The sequence below is a fragment of the Ptiloglossa arizonensis genome, chromosome 1 (genome assembly GCF_051014685.1).
Source record: "Ptiloglossa arizonensis isolate GNS036 chromosome 1, iyPtiAriz1_principal, whole genome shotgun sequence".
NCBI lineage: Eukaryota > Metazoa > Arthropoda > Insecta > Hymenoptera > Colletidae > Ptiloglossa > Ptiloglossa arizonensis.
Window position 1 is genome coordinate 33,645,036 of NC_135048.1, and position 19,332 is coordinate 33,664,367.

The 19,332-nt window shown below is 42.2% G+C and overlaps 1 protein-coding gene across 7 annotated transcripts in view; it reads left to right on the plus strand.

Moving 5' to 3' along the window:
- The window catches only part of Pnt (ETS transcription factor pointed), a 279,236-nt gene that overhangs the window by 221,948 nt on the left and 37,956 nt on the right, over positions 1 to 19,332 (plus strand). For 6 of the 7 annotated variants that reach the window (XM_076315257.1, XM_076315274.1, XM_076315265.1 and 3 more), the window contains 2 exons: positions 1,268 to 1,471; positions 12,947 to 13,207. In XM_076315257.1, the coding sequence (XP_076171372.1) occupies positions 1,268 to 1,471; positions 12,947 to 13,207 (465 nt within the window). The remainder of the gene's footprint in view (positions 1 to 1,267; positions 1,472 to 12,946; positions 13,208 to 19,332) is intronic. The other variant, XM_076315299.1, reaches the window with a different exon arrangement.

Sequence of the window (19,332 nt, forward strand, 5' to 3'; positions counted from 1 at the left end):
ACAAAAGTTTCAATATTCGATTGATAAATTACATTAGGTAGAATTTCTAAAAAAGTTTTGGTATTCGATCGATAAATTACATTAGGAAGAATTTCTAAAGGAAATTTCGGTATTCGATTGATAAATTACATTAGGTAGAATTTCCAAAAGAAAATTTCTATTCGATAAAAAGAATCAATTTTTTCCAGCGCTAATAAATTTTCTTACATGTCAATTTACTCGCGTTCGTATTATCTTCGTAAACGCTCGTCTACGTGAAACATTTGGCATCGGTGCCAAAGGTTCTTAACAGGTAGAACAATCATTAATAATCTGAAAAACGATAAAAGGAAAAATTGATGAAACAATTTCTCAGACAACGATTAATCGATCGACGATAAATTACATTAGACAGAATTTCTGAAAGAAAATTTCCATTCGATGAAAAGAATCAATTTTTTCCAACACTAATAAATTTTCTTACACGTCAATTTACGCGCGTTCGTATTATCTTCGGAAACACTTGTCTACGCGAAACACTTGGCATCGGTGCCAAAGGTAGAACTATCATTTATAATCTGAAAACCGATAAAAGGAAAAATTGATGAAACAATTTCTCAGGCAACGATTAATCGATCGACGATAAACTACATTAGATATAATTTCTAAACAAATTTCTACTCGATTAATAAATCACATTAGACAGAATTTCTAAAAGAAAATCTCTATTCGATAAAAATAATCCCAACTTCTTCCAACACCCATAAATTTTCTTACCCTCCAATTTACTCGCGCTCTTATTATCTTCGTAAACGCTCGTCTACGCGAAATACTTGGCATCGGTTCCAAAGGTTTCTAACAAGTAGAACTATCATTAATAATCTGAAAAACGATAAAAGGAAAACTTGATGAAACAATTTCTCAAACAACAGCTAATCGATCCATGATAAGTCACATTAGATAGAATTTCTAAACAAATTTCTACTCGATCAATAAATCACATTAGATATAATTTCTAAAAAAATGTCTACTCGATCAATAAATCACATTAGACAGAATTTCTAAAAGAAGATCTCTATTCGATAAAAATAATCCCAACTTCTTCCAACACCGATAAATTTTCCTACCCTCCAATTTACTCGCGCTCTTATTATCTTCTCGTCTACGCGAAACACTTGGCACCGGTTCGAAATGTTTTCGACACTTTCGATCGTTCTTAACAGGTAGAAAATCAGTGTACGTAAATCGGCCATGAGGATTAAGCGATCCCGATGATATACTTTTTCAGACCCGAGGCAATGGTCGGAAGCAGCTGTCGCTCACTGGTTGCACTGGGCGATCGGGGAGTTTTCCCTCGAGGGTGTGGCGATGCAGCCATGGCAGCACATGACCGGGAAACAGATTTGTGCCATGGGGAAGGAATCCTTTTTGGCACGTGCTCCGGCCTTCATGGGCGATATCCTGTGGGAACACCTCGAGATCCTGCAGAAAGGTACGTGACTTTCTCTTTCTTCGCTCGGACGCAAATTGTGCGCATCATCGTTTAGCTTTCGTTACTATTTATCTAGCTAACGCCTCGTACACGGTGTTTCGATTATCGTTACTGTTTACCAACAACTCGATTCCGTTCGGAGAGTAAATGTTTACTTACCATTTACCGATACATCGCGTAAAACATTTACAATATTTCCGATACCCGCGAAGCTTGTACAGGATGATCGGATCGGATTCTAGCGCTCTATGTAAATTAGATACGAAGGACGTTAACGATCAGGGAAAAAGAAATCGACGAAATTGTCGTAGGAATGCACGGATACGGTAATTCTATTAATTGGATCGCAGGAGTCGTAACGAGATAGAAGCCTCCCGTTAATAAAACACGAGTATCTACCCGAGTGATCTAATTGAAACATAAAATTTAATTAAATCCGTACGGGAGTGCAGCGCTTAGTCGAGCGGTTTTAGGTCACTTATGGAAACTTTCGCTTCGAACGTTTACTCGACGATTAGTAATATCGATCCAGAAACAGGAATTCGTTTCCAAATTGTTTACCAAATTCCCACGTTGCGTGCATCGCGGCGAGGGAACGTTCAGTTCAACCGAAGACGTTACGATTCTTATCTAAAATACGATCAAAGACCAGGGAAACCCACCAAGTTCGTATTAGAGGAACAGAAGCATTACATGCGCGAAAATATTCCGTAACTTCCGGTGGATCGATTAATTGTAGACGTTCTTCGTCGAATTTTGGACGTTCGAAACGTCTCTCGGTTAAATTCTACGCCAGAGATATCGTAGTATTCGTTCTCGTGGAAAAAGTTACTGTTCTAGAAGTAAGAAGTATTATTCTTTAACTAAACATCGAAGAAACCTTGAAAGTTCATAATAACTCGAACAAAAAAATTTAATAACTTCCGGTGTATCGAGTAATGGGAACACTCGTCGAACTCTGATGGTTCCACGTACTCGAATTCCATACGAGGGACATTGTGGTATCCATACGCGTAGAATGTAAAACATTGTTGTTTCTGTCTAGAGTAAAATTAAAGAAGAAACTCTCAAAAATATGTGTCAAAAGTTCTGTAACGTCAGGTGCATCGAGAAACCAGAACGTTTGCAAAATCTGATGGTTTCTCGTACTCGAATTCCACGTGAGGGATATTGTAGTATTAAAAACATTCACGTAAAACAAAAAACATCGTTGTTCCTGTCTAGATTAAAATTAAAGAAGAAACCCTGATAAATACACATTAGAGAAACAGAAACGTTTCATGTGTCAAAAGTTCCGTAACGTCAGGTACATCGAGAAACCAGAACGTTTGTCAAACTGTTCTAAAATCTCTCGCACGATTATAAAAAATAGATCTCATTTTCCGGTATCTCTAGCACTCTCACGCGATCCTAAAAATATTAGGTTGTTCGTGAAAGTGATTTCGTTTTCCAAAACGAAACAATCGTGTTTCATTTTCACCAAAAGTGAACGAAATGACTCTCCGAACAACTCAATAGATCTCCCATCAAACCATGGAACTCACGATCCTAAAAAGTATTAGATTGTTCGGAAAGTAATTTTGTTTTCCAAAATGGAGAATATGTAATTTAATACAATGTTTGTACACTCTGGAAAAACCGTGTTTCATTTTCACCAAAAAAGAACGAAACGACTCTCCAAACAACCCAATAGATCTCCCATCAACCCATAGAACCCATGATCTTAAAAAATATTAAAAATGTAGGAAATATTGTACGGAGAGTGATTTCGTTGTCCAAAATGGAGAATATATAATTTAAACAAATGTTTATACACTCTGAAACAATTGTGTTTCATTTTCACCATAAAGAAAACGAAATGACTCTCTAAACAACCCAATAAATCTCCCATCAACCCACAATCCTAAAAAATATTAAAAATGTAGGAAATATTGTACGGAAAATCATTTCGTTGTCCAAAATGGAGAATATGTCATTTAACAAAATGTTTATACACTTTGAAAAAACCGTGTTTCATTTTCACCAAAAAAGAACGAAACGACTCTCCAAACAACCCAATAGATCTCCCATCAACCCATAGAACCCACGATCTTAAAAAATATTAAAAATGTAGGAAATATTGTACGGAAAATCATTTCGTTGTTCAAAATGGAGAATATATAATTTAACCAAATGTTTATACACTCTGAAAAAATCGTGTTTCATTTTCACAAAAAAAAAAAAGAATGAAACGACTTTCGGAACAACCCAATAGATCTTCTATCAACCTATAGAACCCACGATCCTAAAAAATATTAAAAATGTAGGAAATATTGTACGGAAAATCATTTCGTTGTCCAAAATGGAGAATATGTAATTTAACAAAATATTTATACACTCTGAAAAAATCGTATTTCAATTTTCACGAAAAAGAAAACGAAACGACTCTCCGAACAATCAAATAGATCTCCTTTTCTGGTATCTCCGCGAACGTATCGAGACGGGACCGTGTTTCCAGATCAGAGATTCGCGCGAGGAAAAGCAGGTTGGACCGGAAGAGTCGTTTTCCTCGTACGCGCGTAGTAGACATCCCGTCGGCCCGTGTCCGTACAAAAACAGATATCGAATTTCCGTAAAATCGCAATGTCACGGCAGGTACCGGTCGTAGAAACCGGCCGGGGAACAATGACGAGAGAGAGAAAGAGAGAGAGAGAGAGAGAGAGAGAGAGAGAGATCGCGAAGGAGACGCGACGTCCTCCCTCTTCGTGTTTCCAGCGTTTCGAAGCGTTGAATCGGGAGTTTTTATTCGAACCGTGGAGAGAATGGGGGGAAAAAGACAGCCGCGCCATAGAAACTCCCACTCCGGATATCCTGTGCTACCAGAATGGTCCCGTGCCATTGCCTCGGCCACTTAGGTGGTTTTTCGGCCCTCCTGTGCACGTATGGGTACGCGCGCGGTCGATCTGCCCTCGCGAGAATCCGCTCGTATTTCGATTACGAGATTCCAGTCGAGATAGAGAACCGTCCCGACCGATCCTACGATTTTTACGCGAGAGGAACAGGGAACGGTTCGAGTGTCTACAACGACGTTTCCTCTGGGAGTTCTCGATACCGTGAACTTCACTGATGACGAATAGGTAACACAGGGACTGTGTTGGTTTTTCGATAGCGAATTTACCAACCGATTCGTGGTTTACGGGGAACAAAGAACGATCTACCAATGTGTAATGTAAATCGTGTAATGGCTGGACGATTTAGAGGTATTGGTAGCACGGTGGAACTGTTGTCAAGGGCGAGTTAACTCTTTGGAAGTCTAGTTTTGTTGGTGGGTTCACAACGAGTAGACCGGTACACAAGAGTAGACGATTTAGAGCTATTAGTAGCACGGTGGAACTGTTGTTAAGAGTAGAGGTAAATTAACTTTGTAAACACCTAGTTTTGCCGCTAGGTTCACAACGAGCAGACCAGTACACACAAGAGTAGACGATTTAGAGTTATTAGTAGCACGGTGGAACTGTTGTCGAAGTTAGAGGCAAGTTAACTTTGTAAACGCCTAGTTTTGCCGCTATATTCACAACGAGTAGACCAATATACACGATCTAGAGCTATTAGTAGGACAGTGGAGCTATTGTCAAGAGTATAGTCAAGTTAACTCTTTGGAAGCCTAACTTTGCCGCTAGATTCACAATGAGTAGACAATCTAAAGCTATTAGTAGCCCAGTGGAGCTGTTGTCAAGGACAAGTTAACTTTTTGGAAGCCTAGTTTTTCCGCTAGATTCACGAGTAGACAATCTAGAGCTATTAGTAGCACAGTGGGACTATTGTCAAGGTTAGAGGCAAATTAACTCTTTAAAAGCCTAAATTTGCCTCTAGATTCACAATGAGTAGACGATCTAGAGCTATTAGTAGCACAGTGGAACTATTGTCAAGGTTAGAGGCAAGTTAACTCTTTGAAAGCCTAATTTTGCCACCAGATTCACAATAAGTAAACAATCTAGAGCTATTAGTAGCCCAGTGGGACTATTGTCAAGGGCAAGTTAATTCTTTGGAAATCTAGTTTTTCCGTTAGATTTACAACGAGTAGACGATCTAGAGCTATTAGTAGCACAGTGGAACTATTGTCAAGTTAACTCTTTAAACGTCTAATTTTGCCGCTAAATTCACAACGAGTAGACCAATATACACGATCTAGAGCTATTAGTAGGACAGTGGAACTATTGTCAAAGTTAGAGGCAAGTTAACTCTTTCAAAGCCTAGTTTTACCACCAGATCCACGAGTAAACGATCTAGAGCTACTAGTAACCCAATGGAACTATTGTCAAGGGCAAGTCAACTCTTCGAACACCAAGTTTTACCACCATATTCACAATTTTCGCGAAACAAAGAACGATCTCCGAACGAGTTAAACGATCCGGAGCACGGTAACGTGTGAAAGTATTGTCAAGGCCGGACGTATAATGAATTCTTCGCCGGAACACTCGGTCCCCGCGTACGTTCGCGCTGAAATGTAAAAAAGCAATTTTCTAATCGAACCGTTTCGAGGTCTATACGCGATACCGATTTACCGGGGCAGAGCGCAACGCGAGAAAGATTAAACCTGATCGCGGTTCCGTGTCGCAAGAAATGGACTGGCGAAAGCGCACGTTGAAGGTGAGACACCGCTTCCGACCAACGGCAGAGGATCCAATCGTTTCGTCCGGTTTTCTTACCGGGTGTACGAGTGCAACTCGAGCCGTTTCGCGCATCGGTTTTCGCCACGGTGATGAAACAACCGCGCGATATTAAACGGAATTCCCTGAATGTTGACGAGAATAAATAGAAAAACACGGTCCAACCGTGCACGAGATTAGTTCGAAACCGTTACTCGGGATTGAACGAAACCGCTCGAGATTAATCCGTTACGTATCTTTTTATCCAATCGGGTCTCCATTATCGTTCGTTGTAGTATATGGTACCTTGGTCCAGGTATGATCTCGAGATATGATAGATTCTTTAACCGAAATTTTCGGATGGGAAATCTTGTCATTCGAGGTACAAAATACACGAGGTATCTTTGATTGAACTCTTCTTGAGAAGGAAAGACTGTTGAAAATTTTCTCCCAATGCGTCATCGAGAAAGTTGATTGGAATACTAATAACAAGATAATAACAAGAATTTACCGAAAATTTTCACACGACGAACTAGGTAACCGTTGTACACGCTCTTCTTATTGGATAATTTGTAAAAAATACCATTGAGAATCTTACGTTGCACACGATTGTAATCTCGATATTATCGCAAGATACATATAAAAATAATTGTTTTAGAAAAACGTAGGTGATCTTCGTATCGTTAAAGCGACTCCACCCACAAAAGAAATCGTTATCGACGTGTACCCTTGAGTATTTTTCTATCGTGCAACCTCTTTTCTAATTTTTCTCTTGCGATCGAGGTGATAACGGTCGATTGATTTACTTTGTACAATTTCGAAAGATTCCCTCCAAAAGCGAGAGCTCTCTGTTTCGGTTATTAATCGCACAGGTGATCTCTTTGAAGCCAAAAAAAGTACCATTTGTATCGTACAATTTTTTATTTCAACTTTTTTGTAAATTTATGCTTTAGAAGATGTGTCGAGATGATAACAGTCGATAGATTTACTTTGTACGGTTTTCAAAAACTTCCTCCAAAAGCGAGAGCTCTCTGTTTCGATTATTAATCGCACAGGTGACCTCTTTGAAGCCAAAAAAATACCATTTCTATCGTACAACCTTTTATTTCAATTGTTTTGTAAATTTATGCTTTAGAAGATGTGTCGAGCTGATCGAAGTCGATAGATTTACTTTGTACGGTTTTCAAAAACACACTCACAAAGTAAGAGCTCTCTATTTAGGTTATTATCCAAACAAGTGACCTCTTTAAAGTCAAAAAAATACCATTTCTATCGTACAATCTTTTATTTCAACTTTTTTGTAATTTTATGCTTTAGAAGATGTATCGAGGTGATAATATTTGATAGATTAACCTCGTACGATTTTCAAAAATTCCCTCCAAAAGCGAGAGCTCTCTATTTCCGTTATTATTCTCACAGGTGACTCTCTGAAGCAAAAAACACTATTTCTATCGTACAACCTTTGTCTCCAACTTTTCTATTTCAGTTATTATTCGTACAGGTGACTCTCTGTAGCAAAAAACACTATTTCTATCGTACAACCTTTGTCTCCAACTTTTCTGTAATTCCATGCTTTAGAAGATGTATCGAGGTGATAACAGTCGATAAATTTACCTCGTACAATTTCCAAAAACTTTCTCCAAAAGCAAGAGCTCTCCATCTCGATTATTCTCCAAACAAACAACCTCTTCAAAGCCAAAAAAATACAATTTCCATCGTACAATCTTTTCCTCCAACTTCTCTCCACGTTCACACTTCAGAAGACGTATCGATGTGATAACAATCGATATATTTACTTTCTACAATTTCCAAAAACTTTCTCCAAAAGCAAGAGCTCTCCATCTCGATTATTCTCCAAACAAACAACCTCTTCAAAGCCAAAAAAAAACAAATTTCCATCGTACAACCTTTTATTTCAACTTTTCTCCACGTTCACACTTCATAAGACGTATCGATGTGATAACAATCGATACATTCACCTCGTGCAATTTCCAAAAACTCCCTCCAAAAGCAAGATCCCTCCACCTCGATTATTCTCCAAACAAACAACCTCATCAAAGCCAAAAAAATACAATTTCCATCGTACAATCTTTTCCTCCAACTTCTCTCCACGTTCACACTTCAGAAGACGTATCGATGTGATAACAGTCGATACATTTACCTCGTACGGTTTCCAAAAAAAAAATAAAAAAAGAACTCCTGAGAGATCTCCGACCCGGTTATTATTCGCGAGGCTGTCGTACGTATCGTATATCATTCTCCGGAGGAAGTTACCCTCGAACTTCTACATCTTCGGGTGGAGAACACAGGAAGGGCGCGAGCGAGAGAGAAACGGAGAACATGGAAACACAGAGAGAGAGAGAGAGAGAAGAAGAAGAGAACGAAAGAGAGAGAGAGAGGGACGGACAAGGTATGAAATGATCCCGGCAGGAAGCGGAGGTTCACCCATGATTTAACTCCCGTTAAGTAAAAGCCCGTACTTCCTTATCGATTATTCGTGTCGTCTCATCGAACGGAGAAACCGCGATTCAATCGACTGGCCCCGATTGGACACGTAACGCGAGCCACGACGAATGCAATATTTATACCAAACGTGGACCCTTTTCTCTTTTTAGTTCTCGTGCATCCTACTTGCCGTGAACGCCCGTTAATGGAAAATATTATTCACCGCGATGAATGAACGCGTTGTGCAAAAGTCTTTTTATTCAAGAGACGGGCAACTATCGACTCGAAAAATCTGCGAGTGTTTCGGAACCGTCTCGCTCGGTGTTACTCCGCACCTCGTTTATACGGTACGTCGGGACCTCGATTAAACGTCTGGATCGATTGTACAGAAAATGTGGGATGGATGGAACGAAAGTACGGGAAACGAGGGAATCGATCGTAAACAAGTTTCGTCTTCGATCGACGTACATGTATACCGGGAAATTTATGACTAAGGTAAATAGGTAAATAAAGAAGAACTAAGGTAAATAAATGTGACCCGATAAGCCACTTTTAAACTCAAGATTGGTGAAAAATTGAAGAAACGGTTCGATTAGGATTATATTACCAAAGAAGATATATCTTCTGGAAACAGAGAACTTATTTCGTACAGAAAATAATTATCTTAATTTTAAAAATTCTAAAAATAATCTTAATTTTCTACTGTACGTATCTACGGTCTCAATTTACCAAAGTTTCTTTCCATAAAAATTGCATTTCTTTCCATAAAAATTGCGTTTCATTCCACAAAAATTGCGATTCTTTCCACAAAATTTGATCTTCTCGTTAGACCCACGAGTGTCGGTCAGCTTGTTCTCGGATTCGTATTGTCCAATACCATTGAACTTTCAATTTTTCCAAACCAGCGCAAAACTTTGACACGTAAATTACAGTAGAATATTTAAATATTACCGTGAAAATCAACTAAACTTTCTCAACAAACCCTCTCGCGAACAACATTGATTAAACGTTTCCACGACGATCGATGCAATTCTGTTCTCGTCGGCCAGGTGTCTTCGATATTCCAATCATCGCGGGTATATTTCAATTAAATTTTCGGCCGTAATTCTTTCGGCCGACGTCTGCTTAAGCGCGGAACAATGGAGAGCTCGTGATCTCCAGCGAGTCGTAATTCAGCTCGGGCTGAACGTGTGGCGTGCCTCGTACGCGCGTAGACGCGACATGGCGTGGGTAATCGCTTTGATTCCGCGAACGAGAACGGATATTAGGAAACTCTGCATGCGCCGTAAAAAAAAAAAAGTAGAAACTAAAAAGCTGCGCATCCTCCCGCGGCACGATCGAATCACGAGTGAAACTCGCGTGATCGTCCTTTCCCTCGTACGAACGAATTCTGTCCTCGTGTATTCGCAACCGCGCGGATTTCTTCTTTCGCCACCTGTTTTCAATTTTTCCACTATCGTTCGTTCCCCGTTTCTATCTTTCTTCTCTTCGTGAAATTTGAGGGCAGTTTTCGTGCAAGTTGGTCGCTCGTGTGATCATTCTTTTCTACGTACAAACGAATTCTGTCCTCGCGTATTCGCAACCGCGCGGATTTCTTCTTTCGCCACCTGTTTTCAATTTTTCCACTATCGTTCGTTCCCCGTTTCTATCTTTCTTCTCTTCGTGAAATTTGAGGGCAATTTTCGTGCAAGTTTGTCGCTCGTGTGATTGCTCGTTCTCGGAGATGTGTCTGACGCTCGTTGAAAATTCGAGAAAAATTCTATCAATCCTCGAGATCGATTCCTCGGTGTCTTGGATAATGAACGAAGAGATGCGAAACAAAAGATAGATTTTACATGGAGGAGATAGTATCAGTGCGATTGTAATGAAATTAAGAAATTTATAGCTCTACGCGCACGACTATTATAATTTTTGCTGCAGATGGTTAGTATTTGGTTTTGTTCTCAAAATTTGAGAAATTGACGTAACTTTGATACAGTGGCAAGCGTAGGCGACTTCCAATAGTAAGTCGCGTTGAAATTGAACGAAAGTATGATTTTATGTTTTATTAAATTACAAATTCTCCGAAGAATTATTAACCGAAGCCCTCGGGAAATTTCTAATCCAAAAAAATGAAAGTTACGCTTTTATTTAATTTTATATTCACTATTGGCAAGTTTTTATATCTGCTACCTCGTCACAGGTACCATTGATGGCGATGATCTACTACTTGAGTATACCTCAGCAATTTTTGTTCAACCTTTTCAATTTCTCCATACTCAAAAACCTCGTTTATATACATACAATTTGATCCCATCTTACCATTTCTTACTTCTTCGGAAATAAAAAGAACAAATATTTCGGAGTAAAGTTTTGCAGCAGAGAGCGACGTTTTTATTTATTTATTTTAAATAGTAGCATCAACGAGATATTAAAATCGTCTTCGTATTTTCATCCACGGATAATCCCCCCAAGAACCAAGCAATTTTACTCGAAACGTTTCTGTTGCTTCGAGTCTTCGTTTTACTTCGAGTCTTCATTTTACTTCGAGTATTCTCCATATTCTTAACACTAGAACTATGTACTCCAATTTGCATCGCACACGTATCTTCTTAGTTAAACAGAAAACGGACAAATTAATTCACAACTACTATTAATCGTCTACTTCAATAATTGTTCACGAATACTCTAGACAAAGACACAGTCTTCGTCTTGCTTCGAGTATTCTCCATGTTCCTAACACTAGAACTACGTACTCCAATTTACATCACAGCACCCACGTATCTTCTTAGTTAAACAGAAAAAGAACAAATTAATTCACAACTACTATTAATCGTCTACTTCAATAATTGTTCACGAATACTCTAGACAAAGACACAGTCTTCGTCTTGCTTCGAGTATTCTCCATGTTCCTAACACTAGAACTACGTACTCCAATTTACATCACAGCACACACGTTTTCTTAGTTAAACAGAAAAAGAACAAATTAATTCACAACTACTATCAATCATCTATTTCAATAATTATTCACGAATATTCTACACAAAGACACTAATTGAATAATTAAAACAAAAAAACTCTTCAAAACTGATCAAATTGACCCTTTTGATACCTCCAGTGTCAATGATCGATCAGAGTCACTTCTGTCAATCTCCTAGTTAAATCGAGGCTCCCACACCTTGCCAAAATCTCAAATACGAGAACGATCGCATCGATGTTCGAGGTCTCTCGATCCCCAGGAAATCGAAACGAGTAATCGACGAGTAGAATAAACGTCGTTGGCTCGTTTCGATCGGGCGTAGTGGTAAAACTTAATTAACCGCGGCGTACGCCATTGATATTTCGTTTCGTTCGGGCAAGGGCCGACAGAAACGTAGAAACGTTCGTTGACGATGAATCACGCCAATGGCAATCGTCTCCTTCGCAATAATGGCCGTAATAATGGAGCACACACCGCCAGATCGTTCGTTCGCGATTACGTTTCGTAGTGCTCTTGCACGCGCGATGAACAAAAAAACGGGAGACAGACTTTACGCGTCGCGCTACCAGCGAACGATAATTGGCTTAATGACATGGAATTCTATAATCGCGTAACTACGACGATACGAACGTTGATTGCACCTACCCCCCTCTGCGGGTACCGGCGTGTAAACAACGGCATTAATGTAAACAGTGTAACCGAGACCGGCGAATAAGTTGACGCGTACGAGTCCGTGAAACTCGACTTAACTCCCTACGAGAGAGAACGACCAACGAAAGAGGATCGGAAATGGAAAGATGGTGATTTTCTTTTCTTTTTTTTTTTCTTTTCTTTTTGTAATTAATCGATCCTCGAGCTGTGGAGGGTGCGCGCGAAATTAACGAAGAGCAGCACCGTGTCGGTTCGTGGAGGAACACGAATACATGTAAATCGGATAGAGGGTAGAGAGGATTCCCGTAAGAATCCAGGGAACGGAAATGACGTAGAGAAAGAAGCGTAGAGGAACTCGCGACGAAATTAAATAAAAGAAAGTAACACCTTCCGATCGATTTAACGTATGAGCGAAAGTGTTCGGCTCAGTACACCGAGAGTCGAGAGACGCGAGATTTCGAAAGCCACGGTAGATCGGATAGATCGAGAGGAAGCCACTAAGTCGAGCTAATCGAAGAGAAAACAAAAATACAAAAAAAAACTAAAGAAAAAAGTGTGCAAGAACTCGCGACGAAATTTTGTTAACGAAAGTAGCACCTTTCGATTCTAGTTGAACGTGGATTCGACTCGTCGACGAGAGTCCCGCGGTTTCGAGAGCCACGTTGAATCGGATAGAACGAGGAGACGGGGTAGACCCTAAAGTCTAACGGCGAAAAAAAAAAAAAAAAATATTTAAAGAAAAAAGAGCTCGGAGCGACTCGCGACTGAGGATCTGTTCCATTTTCCATTCAGATGTCGACGCGGCGAAGGCCTCTCTGGAGAACGTGCCGGGCAACGTGTACGAAAGCGTATGCGTGCCAGATTTAGGCGATTTCTTGGGATACCAGGGCGCGGCCCATCAGGTGGCGACGCCGGAACACAAGAGCCCAGGGACGCCGGCAAGTTCCGCCACTTCGAACTCCTCGGGCCCTCAAACCGGGACTCAACCGCCGTCCACGTTGCAACCGACCTCCGGTGCAGTTTCTCTACCCTCGAGACAGTATCATAACGATGGTAAGTGTCTCTTTTCACTATCCGCGTGGCCCTAGCTCGGCACGTTCCTCCGTTTACCGAGGTGCGCCTCTCTCTTCGATAGGGTGTCGCTCTTGAAAGCGTCGACGCGACTCTAGGAATCCTCACGTGTAGGATACTAGGTGCGATTTGTTCTTTGGAACGACGAGAATAGTCGGTAGATGATAATTGTCTCCACTTGATCCTGAGAAATTAGATACGTTTTTGTAAGAATCTTTAACTCCTGGAAGCGTCGATGAAACCTCTCGCGTAGGATTCTAGATGCGATTAGTTCTTTGGAACGACGAGAATCGTCGGTAGATGATAATTGTCTCGACTTGATCCTAAGAAATTAACTACATTTTTTTAAGAATCTTTAGCTTCTGGATACGTCGATGAAACCTGTCGCGCAGGATTGTGTGATTAGTCCTTTACAACGACGACAATCGTTGGTTTACTGTCTCCACTCGATTCTAAGAGATTAACTACATTTTTTTAAGAATCTTTAGCTCCTGGAAGGGTCGATGAAACCTCTCGCGTAGGATTCTAGGTGCGATTAGTTCTTTGGAACGACGAGAATCGTCGGTAGATGATAATTGTCTCGACTCGATCCTGAGAGATTAGATACCTTTTCGTGAGAATCTTTAGCCCTTGGAAGCATCGATGAAACTTGTCGCGCAAGATTGTGTGATTAGTGCAATGATGAGAATCGTTGGTAGATAGTTACTGTCTCGACTCGATCCTAAGAGATTAACTACATTTTTGTAAGAATCTTTAGCTCTTGGAAGCGTCGATGAGACCTCTCGCATAGGATTCTAGGTGCAATGAGTCCTTTGCAACGACGAGAATCTTTAGCTCTTGGAAGGATCGATGAAACCTGTCGTGCAGGATTCTAAATGAAATTAGTCCTTTACCACGACGAAAATCGTTGGTAGATAGTTACTGTCTCGACTCGATCCTGAGAGATTAACTACATTTTTGTAAGAATCTTTAGCTCTTGCAAGCATCTATGAAACCTGTCGCGTAGAATTCTAGCTGCAATTAGTCCTTTGCAACGACGAGGATCTTTAGTTTTTGAAAACATCGATGAAACTTATCTCACAGGATTCTAAGTGAAATCAATCCTTTGCAACGAGAATCTTCAGCTCTTGGAAGGGTCGATGAGACCTCTCGCGCAGAACCCTAGGTGCAATTAGTACTTTGAAACGACGAGAAAAGTTAAATAACTGTCTCGACTGAATCCTGAGAGGTTAGCTACATTTTCGTGAGAATCTTTAGCTCTCGATGAGACCTGTCGCGCAGGTCCCTAAGTGCAATTACTCCTTTGCAACGACGTGAATCTTTAGCTCTTGGAAGTGTCGATTAAATCTGCACGTAGAATCTTGGGTGCAATTAGCAGTGTTCTTCGCGACGACGTGAAACCTTCCCAGATAGTAGCTATTTAAAACCATCTATCGGACCCACCGTGAAGGATCCTAGGTGTAATTAACAGTGTCCTTTGCAACGACGAGAAACGTTGCTAGATAATAACTGTCTCGACTCGATTCTCGAGAGATTAGCTCTACATCTCGCAAACTCTTGAGACCTGTCGCGGATTATTCTAAATACAATTAGCAATGTCCTTTGCAACAAGGAGACACGTTGTTGGCAGGTGGTAGCTGTTCCGACTCGCTCTTGAGAGTTCAACTACATCTCGCAGATTCTTGAGACTTGTCGCGGATTATTCCAAATACAATTAGCAATGTCCTTTGCAACGACAAGAAACGTTGCTAGATAATAACTGTCTGGACTCGATCCTCGAGAGATTAGCTACATCTCGCAGACTCTTGAGACCTGTCGCGGATTATTCTAAATACAATTAGCAATGTCCTTTGCAACGACGAGAAACGTTCTTGGCAGGTGGTAGCTGTTTTGATTCGCTCTCGAGAGGTTGGTCGTTCTCTCGTGCGAATTTTTTTGCATTCGAAGGAGTTCACCGGACCCGTCTTGTTGGATCCTAGGTACAATTAGCAACGTCCTTCGCAAGGACGAGAAACCTTGGCCGGATTGTGGCCGTCTGAATCTCGAGGGATTAATTACCTTCTCGTGAGAATCTAGCTTTGGAAGCGTCGACGACGCGTACGGTGCTCCGGGTGCAATTAACGTTGTCCTTTATCGCGAAACTTGTTCCTCGGAACCGTAGAAACGGTAAACGGTGAATTCGAAACGACACGGACGAGTACACCCACGAACCGAATCCATCGACGTCGAGGAACTCTTCCCCCGATATCGATCGAACGGTCTTACTTCGAGATTCGCGTGTGCACGATCCCTTGAAGTTGAAAAACGTTCGTGGAGCTTGATGCGAACAAACGTTTACGCGAGGGAGATAAATTAGGAAAGGTCCGTGGTACACGGTGAGCCCTGTCTCGGGGCAGCTCTCTCGTTTCGTCGACGGCTGTAAAACTCTCCTTGACAATATAGAGTCGATTGAATGTCTCCTCCGGATCGGGTGTCGATAAACGCGCCGAAACGACGAGTAAATAGATCTCTCGTTCTTTCGCGTTCACGACGACCAGGGTCTCCCAACCGATCTCTCTTTGACACTTGACCAACATCTTCGAGAAGTTGGGAAAACTACTTTGAGGAGGTTCTCCCTTCGAGTGAAAATATATCACAGTTTCGAGACAATATTCGTCGACGATCAATGTTCTAACCCTTTACAGTCGAGAGACTGTTTGGAAAGATACCATACGATGGAGAATTATAAAATATAATTCTTACATCAAAATTCTTACATTTACATACTTCTCTCCAATTGGGAAAACCATCGTGGTTTGGGATTGAAATTAAAATACAATTACTCCTTTCTTGCAGGATGTAAACATATGTAATATTGAAATGAAAATGTTTCATTTTAAATTAATTACACGATTCGAAGGATATCATTGAGGTGTGCTCTGGTAACAGAAAAGCTTCGAATGCAAAGAACTGACAATTCACAAGGGCTCGTGCGGAAATCCCAGGCTCTCGTTCATCGAGCGTACTCACCGAACGCCTCTAGTGCGTTCACCGCACGGAGGATACCGCACAATGATACTTTTATCCTCGTGGTACTCCAAGGGTTTAACCAATCGCTAATAGCCCACAGGGACTTCCCAAAGTCGACTACACCCGAAATATAATTCCTACAGACAACGTCAACTCCCTTCTCGAAGATATTTCGAAGCCCTCTAGCAGTCCAGGTTGGGAAACGCTGACCGAGAGGAGTCCAGGGTAGCAGGAGCAAAAGCCGCGAAACCGCGCGACAAGCCGGTTTATTTATTTCCCCCGATTGCGGCCGCGAACGAAAGCGGTTGCGACTCAGCCAAGAGGAGTTTCTCATTGTTACGTCAGGGTGGCTGATAGCATCTCTCGGCACGGCGCGTTTGCACGCGTTGCCACAGGTCTCTCATTATCGTCACCGGGCTCGCCTCTCATTTAACGTTTCGTCGTTCTCGTCTTCGTCGTCGTCGTCGTCATCGTCGACGTCGTCGTCGTCGTGGTTGTCGTCGTCGTCGTAGCAAACCGTGGCACCGAAACGACGATCCGACGATTTCACCGCGCACTCGTCTAGAAATCGACTCTGTTAACCAACAGCTAACCGGCCGGTTGAAACCCGCGAGCGACGATCCACTACGCTGGAGAGGGTGAGATTGCAATATCTCGGCCAGCTCCGCGAGGCGCGCGATTCCGCGCCCGGCGTGATTCACCTTATTCACCTTATTCTCGGCTGTTTTCATCGCTGAACTCTGACGCAACTCATTCAGGCCGAAGGACTCCGGGCCTGTTCCAGCGGCGAACAATGGAAAACGGGGGCCAGGAGTGCCTCGCTGGGAGTGGATCATCCCATTCATCCGGCCGAGCAATTTGTTGTCCTGGATTTTTTTTTTCTCGTTTCCCGGCTACCGATGCTTATCGGTCGCGGTGTTAACACCGCCTGTGGGAGAACGTCGCTCGCGACTGGTAGGGGTACCCGAAGCCAAGTCTCGAGGCGTTTAGACGGCTATTGAGCGAATTAGAGACAGAGTTAACGCGTGTGTGGAAACTCGCGATCAAACAACGTCCAACGATCTGAAACTGCGATTCTGCCTCTATTTCCATCCTACGAATTAGTGATGCTTCTAAGATCGGCCAAGGTACCGACAATAGTTCCGCGAGTGTAGAAACTGTCGAACAAACAACATCCAACGATCTCAAACTACAATTTTACCTCTATTTCCAACCTACAAATTAGTAATGTCTCTAAGATCGGCCAAGATATCAACAATTGTTCCGCGAGTGTAAAACTTCTCGATCAAACAACATCCAACGATCTCAAACTTCGATTTCACCCCTTCTTCCACTCTACAGATTTGTAACACCCCCAGGCGAACGCTCATCGGCCAATGTATCAAACGACAGATTACCACGTGTGTAGAAACTCTCGATCAAACGACATCCAACAATTTCAAACTACAATTTCACCTCTATTTCCACCCTACAAATTAGTAATATCTCCAAGATCAACTAAGGTATCAACAATAGTTCCACGGGTGTAGAAACTCTCGATCAAACAACGTCCAACGATCTCAAACTGCGATCCTGTCTCCAGTTACCAGATCGCCTTCTAGTGTTCGATTCGAGTTCCTGATTTACGTCCAAGATCGTGGACAAGGTACGAAGAACAAAAGTTGGTGTCTTTTTACGGTAGACGGTGGTCCATCAAATGGAACGAAAAAATGCTGATAAAAGTAGCTCGAGAAGCTATCGAATAATTTTAAACGAACGACTTGCACGCCTCCGGAGCTACCGTACGAAAACAATGGATCCTTCGCTCCACACGCGTATCGTGACACAGAATTATCTTATTACGAGACGTTGCATCGTCGTAGAAATGCATCTCGGTGACCGGAAAGTTCCCGAAGCGAGTCACTCGTTCTTTTGAATGGGAACGAGGAATTGTAACTTTGTAAATATTCGTTTCTCGTCGAGAAACGTTTCTTACGTTCCGTTTAAAGACTACTGCTCGTCTGCTCTGAAAATTTCAAATTCTTCTTTTTTCTTCCACCCTTATACTAACCCTTCGCACTCGAGGCATTTTTGCTACCAGAAACCGAAGCCTCGAGAAAATTCTTCGAGTCGTAAAATTCATCCAGAATAAAACATTTTTATATACTTCGCATACGTGCGTTTACAATCTACAAGAACGTGATATTTAAGTTCCAATTTGAATTCTCAACCACGAAGTTTCCCAATAGTACACTGAATTGTACCTGGAAAGGGTTAAAAGACACGAAACAACTGGTATAAACGAGGATAGATTGAATTAACTTTAGGTTGGTTTAAGAGGTAACGCTTACGCAACCACCCGAATATGTAAACACGAACGTGTCAGCTCGTCGAACCCGTGTACGACTCGAAATCGTTCGCTTTCTATTCAAATTCGCACCGATTCGATCCGAGTCGACCAGAACCGAATCGATTCGACTCGATCGCGCTTCGAGCGAGAACTCCGGTGGTCCTGGTCTCTCCTCGTGATCGTTTCATCGAGGGTGGCGGTCGAGAAGACCCTCGTAGATCCCTCTCGCGGTGTCTCGAATCCGTGAAGAGGAAGGAGAGTACGAGCGGGTTCGGCACACGCGAACGCGTCGCGCCGAGCGGATCGGAGCCGGCTCTCGAATAGAACGGAACGGAGGAGAACATTATGAGGCGAGCGTTCGTAGCGTAGGTAACAATTACCTCTAGTCGGGGGCCTTACGTCATTGCAGCAGTGACCGTGGGTGAACGAGGGAAAGTCAGGCCCTCTGCACGCTTCGCCGCGGACAATGGAGACGACGCCGGGCTCCGTTGCCTCTCGCGGCATCCTTGCGTTCAGTACGAGAAAAAACCTTCTCGTGCTCGATCCGCGCCGCGATCGAGCGTTCCACGACCCCCCGATGATTCCATTTTCGACGAGGACCGCGAGGAGGCCCTCTTCTCGCGGGATCGAAACCAAAGAGATGTGTAATTCCTCGTTTCTGCGATCCACGACGTCCTGATGATTCCATTTCCAACGAGAACCGCGTCGATCGCCCTCTTCTCGAGGAATCGAAACCAATAAGAGGTGTACCTCCTCGTTTCTACGATCC